Source organism: Tyto alba, unplaced genomic scaffold (assembly GCF_018691265.1).
Source record: "Tyto alba isolate M040663 unplaced genomic scaffold, T.alba_DEE_v4.0 Super-Scaffold_15, whole genome shotgun sequence".
In the NCBI taxonomy this organism is placed as follows: domain Eukaryota; kingdom Metazoa; phylum Chordata; class Aves; order Strigiformes; family Tytonidae; genus Tyto; species Tyto alba.
The window spans coordinates 4652108-4670119 of record NW_024881277.1 but is presented as its reverse complement, the minus strand read 5'-3'; the positions used below and the strand labels follow the sequence as shown (position 1 = coordinate 4670119).

General features: G+C 50.7%; 1 protein-coding gene across 1 annotated transcript; it reads right to left on the bottom strand.

Annotated features, from left to right (window-relative positions):
• Positions 1-10985: 10985 nt before the first annotated feature.
• Positions 10986-11921, bottom strand: LOC122153017 (olfactory receptor 14A16-like). Its single transcript, XM_042789146.1, has one exon. The coding sequence runs from the start codon at positions 11919-11921 to the stop codon at positions 10986-10988; it is 936 nt and encodes a 311-aa protein (XP_042645080.1).
• Positions 11922-18012: the final 6091 nt, after the last annotated feature.

Below are 18012 nucleotides of genomic sequence, written 5' to 3'. Positions count from 1 at the left end.
GCAAGGGAAAGTGTAGGCACACCATGAAAAAAGAAAGGAGCGGAGTTATCCCGAAGGCCAGCTCAGCCCAACTCACTTTCACTGGCGAAAAGCTGCACAGCTCGGAGGAAAAATACCTGACTTTGGATGCTGGGATGCTCACAAATGTCTGAGTTCAGATCTGAATCAGCAGAAAAACCTTGACACGGCTCCTTTTCGCTGTCCTCATACCTGCGTGCATGCTGTGCCTTCCTCATTTCCCTCAAGTCCTCCCAGACTAACAGGGAAGGAGCTTCTGTCCAGTCCCTGTGCCAGGAGGTGAAACAGTTTCGACCACTAAGGGGGCAGCAAATAACCGCCCCTGCAGAATCCAAGGGGCAGCTGCACCTCGGCCTCGGATGTGCCCGGAGCTGCCCTGAGCCCCAGGAGCCCCTGGCACCCCGGCGTTTCCTTGGCCCCGAAGCCCGGCGGGGCCGGCCAGCGCTGGGGAGCCCCAGGGACGGACGCCAAGGACAGTGGTCAGCCCCCGTGGGGAGAGTGACGGGGCTCCGTCCTTCCTTCTGGCCCCGGGAGGAGGCCTGATTGGGTTTTAATTCCAAATATTAAACGCGTCATGTTTTTTCACATTTGAAGTGAAAGCAAAGGGCTAAAATCAGCTTCCCCTGGGGTGACCTGACAGATAAACCCTGCAGACACAACAAGCCCTTACGGACAGCAAAATAAATGCCAAATCCCAGGGAAAAGGACAAGCACAGTCACACACCAGCACGTCTGCACAGCCCCAACTGGGACAACCAACCTGTTGGGGTTCTTTGAAATCGCAGCGGTGTAAAAGTTCAGGTTTTTAGCCCAAAGCTTCCCCCTCCCCCGGTGCTCCCGCCCCCCCACTGCGGGGTCCCGGGGGGAGCAGGGGGGCGAGTGGCCGTGACACAGTTTGGGGGCTGCTGGAGGGAAAAGCGGGGCCGGGGAATTCTGCAGGAGTTCGAGGTCAGGGGTACTGAGATCCACACGGACACGGCTGCAACAAAAATAGTCAGAAGTCTCTTCAGGGAGGGAGAATGTGGCGTAAATAAACTGAGATGACTGACACACGAAATACTTGATAGAGGATGTGGAAACCAAAATTCTCAAATATCTGCAGGAAGAAAATTCAGTTAGCCATACAGAACAAAGCGAGTGTTTTAAAAGGAGTAATTCACACTTTTCTGGGTTAGCCAAATCTCTGCATACAAACATCACTTCTTCAGAAATACATTACTAAATAGTCGGTTCTTCTCCCAGACAAACAGTTTACATTTACATCCTGACAGGCAAAGAACAACCTTCAGCATCGGAAAGAACATGGATTAGGTTGAAAAGTCTCTCTCCAACCTTGCTGCCAGGATCATGGGTTTCATATTTAAAGCACCTAAACCACTGCTTTTGAGAAAGTGCCCAACTGGGCTGCTGAAAACAACCTAAACCAATGGCCTGGAAAATTCACATCTATGAAAGTTGATTTCTTCTTTGTTTTAATCCATTTCCTCTCAAAGCCATTTAAACAAACTTTGCAATCCTAATGTATTGATGAAGATGTCGCAGCAGTATTACAAAAATCTTCTCATGGTTTAGCACCTGTCATTAGCTAAGCACCAGTTTTTAAAATCCACTTGGAAGACTACAGCTTCACACGGTACCATGTTTCTAACTAACCTGTAACAGACTTCATAATTCTTGTGACCTAGAAGCCAAAACCCTTCAATAAGCTTCACAAGACCCCAAGGGATGGCAAAGGTAGTTGGGAAGGAGTTGACTGAAGTTTGTTTTGTTCAGAAAGGAATGTGTGATATTTAGCAGCAAGCATGTTGCCTGGTATCGAGTACCTAATTAAGGCTAATAAATGTGTAAGGCCAAAAATATATCACGTTACATTTAGAAAAACATAATGAATTAAGAATATAAAAGGGTGAGAAGCAGAAAATACTAATGTATTTAGTCTTGCCATTTGGAGCTCTTATAACCTGAAGACAGTCAGGTCCTAACCACAAAATTGCATTCTGCATAAGCAGCCAGAGAGAAATACTCTTTGATTTCTGTGGAGGCGTTCAAAAAGGTTCACTTTAGATATTTAAATACTTTAGTTATAAACTCAGGCTCCCTCTTTAGTCAGTGGAGCTACCAGTCAGACATTCAAAACATTTGAACATCCAATGCTTCATTAGTAAAGCCAACAAAATCTACAGTTGGTTATCTTCCTCATTTCCAGAGTATATAAAATAAGGCAAACTATGGTGTTTTTGCAATACAACTTAGTGCTGAATGATTAAAACTGGATGAAAACCAGTTTTATCTTTACCATTTCTTAGTAAATGTGTTTTCTCCTATCAGAAAAGACTTTGCCACAAAACATTAAAAAAACAGACAAATCATAAAAAATACGCAGTACTAATAAAATAAAATCCAATGCTTCTTTCTACAACTTAATTCTAAACTAAATGTTTTCACTCGCATTGTGTTTGAAGCATAAATTAAAAACTGTTATTAAACACGCAGGTGCCAAACATTTAAGAACGTCTGTGTGCACAAAATGAAGGTGTAATAGAAATAACCAGGAAGGATACAATTGCATGGCTGTAGCTTTCTTCAGTGCTTTCTAGCAAACAGAGATCCAGCACGGCCTGGAATGAAAAATTAACAGTTTTTTAATCTCCTTTTATAAATCATAAAATATGGTGGGGTTTGGGGGGTGGTGTTGTTGCTACTGTTTTCAGTGAACATAAACACTCCCATATCAACTAGCAGGCGGGTATTTCCCAGTTCCTCCTTCATCTCTCCTCCACAACTCCTCTCCTCGGTCTCCGAACTGGGAAACCATTCCATCAATCATCAAGCAGCCAGAATCCCATTTTCCTCTGGAACAAAAGGGAGCAGGGATTTGGACACAGTAAAACACTGATTCCAGACTCTCTGTGTAAAAGATTTCCTCCAGTCAAAACAAAAAAAAATAAGATCCCATGACTCAAAGAAAGTACCAACCATACAAAGGCACGGTCATGACTTGACATGCACCTGAAACATTTCTGAGCCAGATGAAAGATGTTCATTAGTTCATACTGAATTATTAAAGGAGTTCAAAAGAGAAACCCTAAAAGCTCTCCTGTTACGGGAAAAGTTGCAATGACCTTTTAGTTTTCAGGTTTCCTTTTTTGTTGTGTTACTTGTAATAGAAAGGAAGCGTAAACAAAGATTTTTAAGTGCCAAAAATAACCACTCTCCTACTGTCTAACAGAGGAAACGTGACAGTAGTCAAATACCAGGACTAGTCTTTATCACAAATCTAGAGCCTCAAATTGGAGTGTTCCAATACACAGCTGAGAGACAATGTAATGAGCATTTCAGATTTTGTTCTCAGCATCTCACTTCTGTTACTGAAAAAGAGTTCTTTTCAGAGAGCTCAGCATGCAGGTAAGCTGTATCATCTTAAGCAGCATTTCTGTTTCTATACATGTGCCGTTACAATCACAGATGGCTGAACCTTTAAAAAGTACTTTCTTCAAAAGTCCATCAGTCTTCTGCTGACTGCGACGCTACCCTTTAATTTCCCAGTGACAAAAAGCAGAAGCAGCACACTAGAGGCTGTGTGCTGCTGAGGAACACAGGCACCTGGAGGTCAGTTCCTTGAGGAGTAAGATAAGTAAGATGAACTTGAAAGTCAGCACCTCCTACACTGCAGCTTCCACCTGAACTCCTCTTGTAGCATCTTGTTCACAGGGTCAGAGCCTTTATTTAGGCCTTCTTTAGGCCTTTATTTCATTTTCAGTACCATTTCCAGAGAAAAACCCATGATCACCTAACCCAAGCTATATCCCCTGTATGCTGGGAAGCCAGTCCAGGCAAGAGAGTTGACATTCGGGAGTGACTTTTAGCCAGCAGCCAGCAGAGTGTTTGCTGTGCCAACGGTGTGTAACTGTCTTATTAAATTGCACAAATGCACTTGTGAGGAGGAGATTTAGACCAACGCAGTTATGACCATCCATTATTAGACAATGAAAGAGATTAAAAAAAAAATCACATGCTTTCTTCTACGTCCAAAATAATTGTTCTGTGAACTCCGTGCTTTGCTGAACTGGAGATCACTGGTCCTGTCCTAAGCACATGATCTTTTTCAGTAGTAACAAATTATACAGATTAGCCAAGGAATGACGTACCCCACAAAAAAATTAGGACACCAACAAAGAATACCCAGCAGAGGTATATATAAATTTGCAGCACAGGGAAGTAACCTCTGTGCTCAAGAGAACACAGGCACCGCTGCATTCAAGAGTACTCCTGGCAAATGCATTCAGTGTAGCAAACACAACTGTCGCTGTAAAAGCCATTCCCTTCCACTTCTGAATTTGCCTTGGAAGTGTTCTAGCATTTTCCTGTAAGGCTGAACTTGGTAAACGCGCAAGTTTCTGTTGAAGACCCGTACAGCAGCTCTGAATCAGAGGATAATTGTAGAAAGGTCTACACAAATGCATATGGTCATCTACAGGCAAGAAAGCAAATGCAAATTAAAGAGGTAACATCCTATTTTTAAACTAAAATCTTTGACTAGAAGGACAGAAGATTGTACAAGCGAAGCATCAAGCAGAGGCAAGACTCCAACTCTGACAGAAGCCAGTCCTGTTTCTGCCTTTGCTAAAAGAGATGTAAGACACAAGAGTCTCAAGTGCCAGTTCAAGTTGATGGAGCGTTCAGAACATTTGGTGTAAACTGAAGCTCACTACCAAAAAAAAAATATCTCAAAGGAATGGGTTTTTAAACATGTCACGTGAGCATTTATAAGACAATTAAGGCCGAAAAGAGAATTTATAATCCAGCCAAATCAAGAAGTATTTCCAAGGTGTATTTTTTCCTCAAGCAATAAATAAAAAGTTCCAAACACGCAGGTAATATTTTTACTGGAAAAAGTACTTGTCGTTTAATAGCGATATGTTTAAAATCCCAACTATTTCAAGCTGTGGACACAAGCAACTCCTTGAAGTCTGAGGCATACTGCTCTTTCTAAAAAACATCCAGGAAAGAAACTGCTTGCAATATTCCACACTGTCTATTTGAAAACCCAGTAGAGTCTCCGCTTCACCAACAGAACTTCAGCACACGCTGTCACCGAGCCAACACAACTTGTTCTGGGTGAAACATGTACAAAACCAGGGCTGAGCAGGTGTTCGTAGGAATCACTTACTGGAGAATCTCCCGGTGACAAATGCATTCCAGTTTAGGCTCACCTAAACCCTCTGGAAGGAGACTGGGCCGACAGAACCAGATCACCACTTGTGCAGACAAAGAAATGAGGCCAGTTACCCCCTGCTGAGTTGTCACATCTCTGAAACCTGAAAAAAGGCACAAGATGATTTTTCTTATGCAATTCCTTTCATTTTGACAAAACTCCCTTCAACACCCTAATTAGAAATTATAAAAATAAGAGGGTAGAAATCTGTCCTCCCATTTCTCACTACATCACTTTCTTCTTTGACGACAAAATCTACCATCAGCACCAAAAGAAAAAGCAGCCCTACAAAGAACCAGATTCACTAAAGGTTAAAATAAAAATAAAACAGAAAAGCCTGAACTATTAAATATACTCATGAATAAGACATTTCTTTTTCACATAGCAGAGATTTTTACTATAGCAAAGGCATATTGTTTTTTTCCCTCAACATGCCACGGACAATTGATAAAGTAAAAGGCTATAGAAACTCAAGTAACTTAATTTACAAGTTACTCCTTTACGCTTCCTTTCTGTTTTTAATCAATTTTCAATATAATATTTGCAGGCAATTATAAATTGCTGGCCAAGAATGAAAAAGAATACTCTGCAGCATGACCACATTCAGGTGCTGTCATTTCAACCCAGCTGCTCACAGAGCTTCTTGCTGAATGGAGCCTCCCCGACCCACTCGCAGGAACTCCACAACACTTTCCCTCGACTCAGGGCACATTAAGTGTCAGCCCCAAGCTCCCAGATTCAAGCCCCTTCTCCCAGCTACAGCTGCCTGTCCTCCACTCCTCAAAAGCAACAAAAGCTCCTGTTCCAACAACTCCAACCCAAGCAGAATTCCTAATCTTAATAAAACACACCAAAGATTTAGCAGTACTCTTGGCAAACCTCTTTCAGCAAGCTCTTGTGCTTCTCTTGGAAAACAGTTTCAGACTGTGCTAAGGGTGCTCAAAAGCAACTGGCAGCGCTGCAGAGACAGAAGTGTCTGTGGGTCAGCGCAGGGGCAAGAGCCATCAAACAGCAGAACACCTTTTCAAGAGTAAATATTAAATCATCAGCCCACAGAGCAATCTCAGAGTCTCAAACTACACTCTTCAAGAACCACCTGCAATATCACATACCAGCAAGTTACCGAATAAGCTCAATTAGCAAGAATGACTTCAGGTGAGCAGAATGACTCCTGCAGGGGAGAATTCAGTCTCCACAGCTGGCAGAGCCACTCAGCAGGTATTCTTTATTCGACGCGTCGGGGATCATTCCTGCTAATATGCGTGCCGCCGTAGTGGAGTTGATGATATTTCCACACAATTCACTTACACATGCATGGAATTCCCAAGAACTAATTCCAATATTCATTACTTTTTCAATAAATCATTATAATCCGTTGCCGCCCACTTCCACGTGCGCACTACAGTCTCTGGGTGGTCTTCTAGGCCCCGCGGTGGTCGTTTACTTCATCATTCTCATCTTCTTAGTCCTACCCAAAGGTGCACATCAAGTAGGTGTCACCATACCAGTGAGTAAAATTCCTCTTAAGAGGATTCAGCCATGTGCAAAAAACTCCTATTAGAATTAGCTTGGAATAAAAAAATATTCAGTCAAGCCTACCAACCAAATGACTGTTTATAAATTTGTCTATATAGGAGTAATGTGTTTTTGGCTGGGTAGGGGAGAGACTAAAGCCTGGGGGAAGAATCCTGAAAATGTTCGTGCTTTCAATGTCTGAAATAATGTTCAGTTCAGAATAGGACTAAGTTTGCTTAATCACTTTCAACCTTTAAGACCGAACATTTGATTCAACACAAACCAATATATCTATTCCTAATGGCACTCTAATGATAAAACGCCTCAGCTTGGCACACGACTGCTTTTTTTTAACAGTTACGTAGCCATCAGTGTCTACTACACCTACAATTCTACTCCACACGTAGCAAAACCTCAGCCCGGCGGGATCAGGCAGAGCCCCACACCACCGGCGTGTGCTGAGCAGAAGTGTTCCAGCAGCAGCAGTTTGTTTCTCCCGGCCGTGTAACTTTAACAGCCTTTCCGTGGGGATGCTGGCAATCACTGACTGCCCTTCTCCCTCAGCTGGCTCACAACATTTGCAAATGCGTTTCAGTTTTAGCAGATAATAAAACCTGAAATCACCATCATTCCCATCCTCTTTTGGTACTCTCCTCAAACACTAACCCCCTAACGCAGAAATTCCTTGCATAATAAAACTCTTTCTGTGAGAACACAGCCACTTCACTTTGGAGCACCCGGGCTCCTGCACCCAATGAATGTTCAAAACCCAGCAGGAGGGATTTCTGAGTGGTTACTCTGCAAAATGCAGACATTAAAAATAAATTCTGGGTGTGGAGGTGTCACCATCCCAGCCCTCTCCCCACCCCACACACTTCCACCCCCGGCTTCTTTGCTGGTTTTCACGTGAATCTGGCAACCTCTCCCGTTGTGGGGGTGGACACGGGGGCACCTCTCCTGGTTTGGGGGAGATGAACATGGTAGCTCCTCTCCCGTTTTGGGGGGGGGGATGAACACGGCACCTCCTCTCCCGTTTTGGGGGGGGGGGGGGGGGGCGGGGCAGGGATGAACACGGGAACACCTCTCCGAATCAGGAGGGGGATGAACACGGCACCTCCTCTCCCGATTTGGAGGGGGGGGGGGATGAACACAGCACCTCCTCTCCCATTTGGGGGGGGATGAACACAGTAGCCCCTGTCACGTTTTGGGGGGGGAATGAACACAGCACCTCCTCTCCCGTTTGGGGGGGGGGGATGAACACAACACCTCCTCTCCCGTTTTGGGGGGAGGGGGGATGAACACGGCACCTCCCCTCCCGTTTTTTTTGGGGGAGGGGGGGGATGAACACAGCACCTCCTTTCCCGTTTGGGGGGGGATGAACACGGCACCTCCCCTCCCGTTTTGGGGGGGGGGGGGGGGATGAACACGGCACCTCCCCTCCCGTTTTAGGAGGGAGATGCACACGGCACCCCCCCGTCCCGTTCCGGGGGGCAGCACCCCGCCGCCGGGCCGTTCCGCCAGCGCTGCCCACCCAGCCCCGGGCCATCCCTCCCGAGGCCGGGGCAGCGCCCGGGCCCAGCCGGCCGGACCGGCTCCGGAGCAGCCGCAGAGGCCGCGCCGCACACTCCGTGCGCCCCAGCGCCCCGCCCGCCGCGGCGGCGGCTCCAGGCTCCGGGCCCGGCCCCGCTCGCCGCCGCCTCCCCTGCGGAGCCCCGGGGGTCTCCCCCCGCGCCGCCGGGCTGCCGGCCCGCCTTCTGCCCCGGCCACGCCGAGCGGCGCGGAGGCGGCGGGCAGAGGCGAAGCCCCTCCGGCAGCCGCCGCCGCCTCAGTCCCTCGCGCGCTCCCAGACCTTCCCCTCGGGCCTCCCCGCGCTTTCCCCGGCGCTTCCCGCCGCGGCGGGCAGCCGCCCACACGCACTCCGACCCCGGCCCCGGCCCCGGCCCCGGCCCCCGCCGCTCCCCCCGCTGCCGGGCCGGCCTCCTCCGGAGCGGCCGGGGCACCTCGCCCCCCCGCCCCGCCCCGCCGGGCTCCGGCAGCCTCTCTCCCTGCGCCGAGGCTGTGCCCACCCCTGACCCAGCCCCGGCCCCTCCTCCGCCTCTTCTTCCTCCCTCCCCGCCCGGCCCCGCAGCCCATCCCTGACCCCTGCCCGGCGGGGGTGCGCGGCGGCGGCGGGGCCGGCAGCGGCACCGGGACCCCGCCAGCGACGGGGGGCGCCGGCAATGCCGGCGGGGCGTCTCCTTCGAGGAGCCGCTGCCGCTCCTGCCGCGCTGCGGCTGCTGCGCCGGGTCCCCGCAGGCCCCGGGGGTGGAGACGGGGGCCCGGGGGCGGGCGAGCCGGAGGCGAGGAGGCAGCCCCCGGCCCTGGGGCCCCTGGTTTGACGGTGGGGTTCAGAAGTTCATGGTGAATGAAGTTTTCTCTCCCTGTAGAACAGTAGTTCATTGACTACTGCAAGTGTTCACCCTGGGATCTGTCCCGGCAAACATCTTTACCAAGGGCATGGAAGAACTGAAAGAGTGCACTCTCGCTAACGTTGAAGATGCCACCAAACTGTGGAAGTAAGGGTCAATATGCTGGAGGGCAGAGTTGCCATCCAGGGAGACCTAGAGAGGCTGAGATGTTGTGGATTAATCACAGTAGACTGCTTAGGCTCACACAGCCACTCACTCACTCCTCCCCAGTGGGAGGGGGGAGAAAATTGGAACGGTGAAAGTGAGAAAAATCATGGGTTGAGATAAAGACAGTTTAATACATAAAGCAAAGCTGTGTGCAAGTGTCAAGCACAATACAGAAATTCATTCGCTACTTCTCACCGGCAGGCAGGTGTTCAGCCATCTCCAGGGAAGCAGGGCTTCATCATGCACAGCGGTTACTTGAGAAGAACAATGCTGTCACAATAAACATCTCCCCTTCCTGCTTCCCTGCAGTTCTTATTGCTGACTACAATGTCATACAGTATGGACTGTCCCTTTGTTCAGCTGAGGTCAACTGTCCCAGATGTGTCCCCTCCCAGCTTCTTGTACACCCCCAGCCTGCTTGCTGTCAGGGTAACTTCCCTCCATTATGATGCCAGTGAGAGCCAATCAGTTCATTGTCCCCCCCATAGCCCCAGCAAGACATAATCTCATAACATACAGTTTGCAGCCTCCCCCAGTATCTAACACTTTCCCTGCCCCAGCTGTGTCCTATGTGGGAATTCACAGACAGCCCTTCTCTGGGGTCTGCCAGGGTCTGCACCAGGAGAGAGGCCGGGCAGGGCTGGCTGGTCCCCCCATACAGGCACTGAGACCAGCAGGAGGATGGAGATGGTTTAGCAGCAACGCTCACCCATAAACCTGGGTGAGCAGCCAGTGCTGGAAATGACCAGCGGGATAGGCTGGGGGGTGCTGCAGAGCTCTGGGCACTCACCCCACAGCCCCAGCCCCTCGGAAGGTCACAGCAGCTCCTGGGGCACAGAGGGCTCTCAGCCTCCCCATCAGCCCCAGGGCTGGGGCCAGCCATGGCATGAGCAGACGCAGGCCAGCGTCTCCCTCTCTCTGCTGCTCTTCTCTCCAAGAGATCCTGATTGCCCAGTGCTGGCAGCCCCTCTGTGCCCGTCCCTCTCCCCAGCACAAGACTCCTGCACTGGGGGCTCCCCAGGCAGCTCCTGCTGTGCCAGCCAGAGAAAAGCTGCCCAAACTGGTGCCTCCAGAAATAGGTCTGCTCTTGTCGCGGGATGTCACCTCAGGCACGGCCCTGAGCTGGCGGTGCTGCTCTGCAGGGCAGTGGTGGCTGAAAGCCACGGGGAGATGGTCCCAGGGAGATCCCCATGGATCAGCCATCATTGCCATTGCACTGGGCACCCCCACTGTGAAGGGGCAGCACAGGCCTATTCCCTAACACATCCCCCCATGCCCTCCTGCCCTGAACCCCTGGAGAACCCCAGCACAGCAGCACGCTCAGAGGGGCAATTCCTTCAGCCTGTTCCTGACCTCAGCTTTGGAAGAAGATACCAACCTCCAGACATGGACACTGAGACAAGCCTCTTTTATTATAGATATGTTTAATGGAAGGCCAGCTGTACTGTCCTACCAGACACATGTAGAAAGGGCTCTGGGTCAGAGAGGCTAGTTCATGTCTCTGAGGTAGAGGAGTGGATACAGACATTTTGGAACAAACAATAGCTTTACAAATAAAATGCTTACTGCACAAAAGGTTTCAGATATGAGTTGCAAATGACTTCTGAAGAGACACAGGCAGCTTATTCCTGATGACAGACAACTGACTGAATCAGCTTCTTCAGTGCGTCCTTCATTTCCTGGTTCCTCATACTGTAGATGAGGGGGTTCACTGCTGGAGGCACCACCGAGTACAGAAAGGACATCACCAGGTCCAGAGACGGGGAAGAGATGGAGGGGGGCTTCAGGTAGGCAAAGATGCCAGTGCTGATAAAAAGGGAGACCACGACCAGGTGAGGGAGGCACGTGGAAAAGGCTTTGCGCTGTCCCTGCTCAGAGGGGATCCTCAGCACAGCCTGGAATATCTGTACATAGGAGAGCATGATGAAAAGAAAACAACCAAATACTAAACAGGCACTAACCATGAGAAGTCCAACTTCCCTGAGGTAGGAATCTGAGCAGGAAAGCTTGAGAATCTGGGGGATTTCACAGAAGAACTGGTTTATGGAATTGCCTTGGCAGAGGTGTAGGGAAAATGTGTTCGCTGTATGCAGGAGAGAATAAAGCAACCCAGTGCCCCAGGCAGCTGCTGCCATGTGGACACAAGCTCTGCTGCCCAGGAGGGTCCCGTAGTGCAGGGGTTGGCAGATGGCAACGTAGCGGTCATAGGCCATGATGGTGAGAAGGTAAAACTCTGTTGTTATCAAGAAGACAAAGAAAAAGAGCTGTGCAGCACATCCCAAGTAGGAGATGTCCCTGGTGTCCCAGAGGGAATTGGCCATGGCTTTGGGGAGAGTGGTGGAGATGGAGCCCAGGTCGAGCAGGGAGAGGTTGAGGAGGAAGAAGTACATGGGGGTGTGGAGGTGGTGGTCGCAGGCGATGGCTGTGATGATGAGGCCGTTGCCCAGGAGGGCAGCCAGGTAGATGCCCAGGAAGAGCCAGAAGTGCAGGAGCTGCAGCTCCCGTGTGTCTGCAAATGCCAGGAGGAGGAACTGGGTGATGGAGCTGCTGTTGGACATTTGCTCACTGCAGGCAGGGAGGTTGAACTAGAAGACATTGACAAGTTAGGACAGACTTCTTTTATTCAATCTTATGCTGTTTCCCCAAAAGTCTCCTCAAAATTATTTCTCTTTTTTAGGGGGAAATATATTCAATTCCTTTTTATGAGCTCAGATTTGTGATGTTTCAGAGGAGACATTCATTGAAGGGGTAGACATACTCATCTTTCACATTTCTCTCAGCCTGAACACAGGGGAGACCTGAGGGAAAAAGTGTCTCCCAGTGCCCTAGTACAGACTCAAGAGAATGCTGGAGCAAGTCCTGGCTCTCTGCTCCCTGGAGCTGTTTTGTGCCAGGAGCCATTTCTGTGTCCCTATGTCAGCACTCTGACAGTGTTGCCAGCCCCCCATACCACCCTCTGTGTGCTCAGCTGTGCGCTGCCGACCCCTCCTGGCAATAGGGCACTGCCCAGGGGCATTCCCTACTTGCAGATTCAAAGGAGAACAGCAGGCAAAACCAGAACCGTCAAGCAAAAGTGATGCTGGTGTGTCTGTAAGTAGAGGAGTAGGTGAAGGCACTTAATGAAGTTTCTGGCAGATGTGCTGATCCATCCGTTTAACATTTCAGCAGACACGATGACTTATTTAAATTTCACACCCCTTTCTACTTTTCACTAGAAAGATCACGAGATCATAGAGCCTAGAAAGGTTCACATTTTTAAGGTGGTTCCTGCTTTGAACTTCTTCTTGAAATGCCAATGTCCTAGAGGTGATCAGGAGTTGTGAGCATCCCTGACAAAGGCAGCACTCTCTGGAGAGCAGAAGGAGCCTGCCCTGGCGGGGGTCTCTCCTTCCCCCCACAGCTTCTCCCCACAGCGCCGTGGGGAGCTCCCCAGGCAGGCTGAGTGCTGACCCTGGCAGGTGGCAGAGTCCCTGCCCCAGCACACAGCCCCCTGGGGTGCAGGGACCCTGCTGTGAAGGACAGCCCTGGGCACCCCTGCCTGCACACCCGGCTGCACACCCCTGCAGCCGGCCCCACCAGAAGGCAGCCCTCATGCCCTGGCCCTCGCAGGGGGCACCAGGGAAGCCCTGCTCGGGAGCAGTTCCTCCTCCTCCTCCTCCTCCTCCTCCTCCTCCAGGCAGGAGGCAGATTCCTGGTGGCTCTGCTGCCTTCCCCAGATCCCTCCCCGAGCTGCAGCTGCATTGCCCTGCACCCCCAGACTTACTGTGGCCAGGGCCCTGACGCTTTCTCCTCCTCGGAGCTCTCAGCAGCCTCCCAGCCCAGGCTGCCTTGAAGCTGTGTGTGCCTCGCTGCTCTGCCCTGGGTGCCTGCAGGCAGTGCCCCCAGCCTTGCTGCGCTTTGCAGAGGAGCTGCTCCTGGGCAGAGCTGTCTCTCTGCAGCGCTGCCCACTTGCCAGGAGCTCCCTCCGGCCCAGGAGCCCGGCCCAGCTCAGCACCACAGCAACAGCCCAAGGCACTTTAATGACCCTTCACGAGGGTTTGGTGCCAACTCCATGAACCTCAGACACAGAGAACCTGAAGAAACCTCTGATGAAGTCAAAGTTATATTCAAACTCCCAAGTTTCCTGCACTGTTAATAGCTCCCACTGAGGAACACTGTTGACAAAGCCTCCTCAGGGTCTTGTTAGAGCAGAAATCTGGAGGCAGGGATGACAAGTCAGAAACAAAAAGGGAAAGGTGGCTCTGATGCTCAAGTAAACCTGAATGTGTTGCATTAAGCCAAAGTTCCAAGTCCTAAGACCATTAACCAAATGGCCAAGCCACGACCCCCAGCCCCTGGGAAGGGAGATCCTGTCCCTCCCACATTCCTCAGGGCTCTTCCTGGGGTAGGGGCTATGGAGATGTGCACCTCCCAGGCTCCTGAGGATGCACAAGGAGGCCATGAGGCCCCCGTGCTGCAAGGGACTGTGCCTCCTCACAGGCATCAGTGGCAGAGACAACAGCCAAAGAAAGCCAAAATGATGATGGGGTTGACTTTACTGGGGTCTTTCAGCTTTCCCACAGCCCTCTGTCATCTCCACCACAGGCTGTCCTATGGGGTTGAATGCCCTGCGCCTCTTTCCCTGCAGGCTGTCCTCATCCCCCCAGCTTTCTCCCCTGGAGAATCTCAGGGGAGAAATCCCCTGTCCTCATCTCCCCCAGCCTTACAGCCATGAGGCCCCAGTGCTGTAAGGATTAGGTGTCTCCTGGTAGGCCTGCAGTTGATTTCTTGAAGGCTGGGGACATCCACCGTGCTTACCAGCCTTGCTCTCACTTGACCATCTTCCTACCCTTACTGATATCTCTCTGTCCTCACGGGCTGTTGGTTGGAATGCAAAGCTTTGGCTAATCCAGACTCTTTCTGGGTGGCCTACTGTACTGCACTTGGAGGGATGCTTCATGTAACTCAACGTGACATGAAATCCTCATGTCCAGTCTCTACTTCAAAAGCTTCACTATGTACCATACTTTCTTTCTCATTTGTTTCTCAATTTAGGGAAAAACCTCCACCATCTCTGAAACCACACTTCAACCCATGTCAGGATAGTCTGGGTGGCCATGCTCATCCGAGTGCAGACCTGTATGCAGGTGGCCTTGTTTGTGGCCAGCATGCACCGCTGTCTTGTATGGTGTCCTCGTAGTGCCCAGGCCCTTCTCCTCAGGGTCCCTGCTCAGCTACTCAGGTCCAAGCCTGCCCTGAGAAATGAGGAGATTATTCTTCCTCCTAATGCAGGACTGGACACTTCTCCTTGTAAACTTCAAGAGGTTTCTGTTGGCCGGAATCCCAGAGTTTCTCAGGTTTCCCTGGGCTGAAGCTCCACTTGGTCAGCTGTTAGTGCCTCTGTGCAGATAGCTCACCTTGATGGTGGTGATGTCTCTCACGTAATAACAGCCTGAGGAGCTGCAGGGCTCTACAGCCCCAGGTAGGAATTACCATCAACACAAGCTTCAAAACACCAAATGAGATCACAAAACAAGCAAAGTCAGGGTCAGTGGAGAAAGGGTAAATGACAGTTGGGCTGTTTGTATGTTAGACCATGTTAGTGGAAAATATATACCTGTATAGAGACTGAAACAATAAGGATCTCTCCAGAAGCTGGTTTTAGGCCCTCCAGCTGTCTGGGACCTGGATCCAGGATTCCCTCATCCCCCCAGTTCCTCCACGCACAGACAAGCACATGCACACGCAAATGACTCTCTCCAGCACAGAATCACAGAACCACTGAGCCTGGAATGCAGTCAGCTTCCACCTCCACTGTACTTCCTGTTCTTCATGCTTGGTTTCTGTCAGGAGCTCCTTTTTCATCCATGCCATCTTCCTGCCACCTTTTCTTGACTTCTTACAAGTCTGTGTGGACTGATCTGGAGTGTGACGTGGAGATCATTAACCATCAAACAGCTCTCTGCACACCTTTCCTCTTCAGGGCTGTATCCCATGGGATTCTTCCAAGCAGGTCCTTCAGCAGGTCAAAGCCTGCTCTCCTGATGTCCCGCCCCTTGCTTTCTTCCTTTCTCTCAGCATCCTACACTCTACTTTCTCACCCTTGATTGTTACAGCCCTGAGCAGCTCTTCCTTGTTTGCAAGTATCAAGTCCTGCTGCAGGGCCCCTCACCTCACTGGCTGGTCAGTCACCCTTGTCAGGAAGATGGCACCAGTGAGCTCCAAAATCCTCCTGGGAGGCTTGCACCTCTTCATCAGAGGCAGCTGTGACAGTTTCAGTCTGACATGAGGTCCGGGGCCTGCAGGCATGAAGCTCCTTCCAATTGTCTGAAGAAGGCCTCATCTACCTGATCAAGAGGTCTGGAGCAGAAATCCACCCATCCTCCCACAGTGCTGCCCATGTTGTTCTGCCCTCTGATCCTGGCCTATCAGCTCTCAGCTAACTCATCGTCAGTCCCCAGGCAGAGCTCCATGCATTCCTGATGCTCTCTTACATAAAGGACAACCTCCCCTCCAGATCCAGACCTGTGGCCTTATCAATACCTGACTGCAAGACCCCAAATTTTCTCCAGGTGGTGCTTTGGGCCCCTTTCTCCCTCAAGCAACCAACTCACAGAACCTCTGGCCTCACCAGGGTCTAGTCCAGATGTTGGGTCTCTAAATACCTGGCTCCCAGGACTCTCCTACTTGCTGGTTAATCTGGTTGGATGTGCACTAGTGGTTCCACCCACTGACATACCCACCAACATGACACATGCACACAGCCTGATCTCTCCAGTTGCTGGCCCTGAAGGTGCATGAGCCCCTTTGACTCATGCTTCCCACTCCAAGGATGGGCCCTTGGACCTCTATCCGTACCAAGAGCAGACATCTCCTCACCCCAGAAAGTTGTGGAGGATGGAATTTCATAAGAAGACAGGACAGACTTTCAGTTGCATGGTGTGCCTAAACCAGTATACTGACCAGCCACGCGTGACCAGCTCCTTTCATCCCCTTTTCCCCCTTTTTCCGATGCTTCTTTCTCCCCAGACCACCTTGGTCCTTCCCTTTCCCTGCCTTTGGTTCTTTCCTAGGCATGCCACAGCAAGCCTGGCACAATCCCCAGTGCTCTCTCTGGCATCCCATAAGGACTCTCAGACCCCCAGAAGCAGAAACCCCCACCCTCAGTCGGCAAGGTCACCCTGGGAGGCTCCTCCGTTGACCCACTTGTTGAATGTCACACCCAGATATTTTGGACCTCTCTGTGAACGAGTACTTTTCACTTTGGGTTTTAAATTGTTTCTCTGAAAACTGGGTGATTCTGGTCCTAAGAAATGGAAATTATTTTTGTTTGTGGAAGTTCTACAGATTAGGTCAGATAAAAATGTCCATGGATGTTATATGTGAAAAGGAGCACAGTTTGTCTGACCATGACCAAGTCCTGATGACATCGACTCCACGAGGCATTTACTGGCACTGATCACACATGAGAAGGACCATAACATGCATCTATCCCAATTACTTAGTAAATCCTCTTCAGTCCCGTCCACCTCTGTTTCTGTGTTCCCTCCCTCAAAGTCTTTGTCATGTACACAAGCCCCAGTGAAAAAGATTTTAAAGAGTCGGAAGTGCAAGCCAGGCTGACAATAACCATTTTTCAGTGGTTAAAACACACTGAATATGTCAAGCAGCAGTCATACCCTGAGATTAAAGACACCCTGGAGTATTAGAGAGCACATCATAGGAAGGATGACCAGGCACCTGTATTGGGCTTACGTGGCAAGGTTTTTTGGTAGCGGTGGGGAGAGGGGCATGCAGGGGTGACTTCTGTGAGAAGATGCCAAAAGCAGCTCCATCATGTCAGATGTGGGGTGCATGGGGTGAGCTGACTCCTGCTTGAGCCCAAGGGCTTCCAGCTCTGGATGAGATGCCCACATTGCCTCAGCTGTATTCCTGCCCTGCACAGGGGAAACAAATTCCTTCTTTATCCCTCCCTATGCATCCTTTTTTTGTTTTCGGACAGAAAAATTCCATTTTCCAGACAGACGCATTGACAGCTTTATCAGGCCAGACCATGTTGTAATCAGTCTCTCTCCACTTTTGGGAGAGGTACATTGGTGATTACTTCAGCTGACTTCAGACAACATTCCGCAGGGGTGGCCCCGATGCCTTTCGGGAGCTGTCAGCCCTCGAGCACCAGGGATCTCTCGAGGGACAGCAGCGGGGTAGAGAAAGTGGTGCCTTGGGCTGGGCTGGGCTCCGGGGGCAGGAGGAGCTGATGGCAAGTGGGAAGCACTGGAGAGAGACAGCTCTGCCCAGGAGCAGCATCTCTGCGGAGCACGGCAGGGCTGAGGGCACTGCCCACGGGTGACAAGGGGAGAGGAGAGAAGTGAGAGGGATGTAAGACAGTGTGCAGTGGGAAGATGCTGAGAGTTCACTGGGGGACAAATCATCACAGCTCCTAACACGGTAAGTCTCTGGCTGCAGGTGGGAACTGGTAGAGTCTCTGGGAGGGTCCTTCTAGAGCTGGCACATCCCAGAGCTGATGCTCTCTGGAGCAGTGATTATCTGCCGAACAGTCGGGGGGACGGGGCATGTCATCTCCATTTTCCTGGGCACGGCTGCAGGAGCGTGAAGCTGGGTGTGCAGCCAGGGGCACCCCGGGCTGTCCTTCATCACAATCACCCCTGG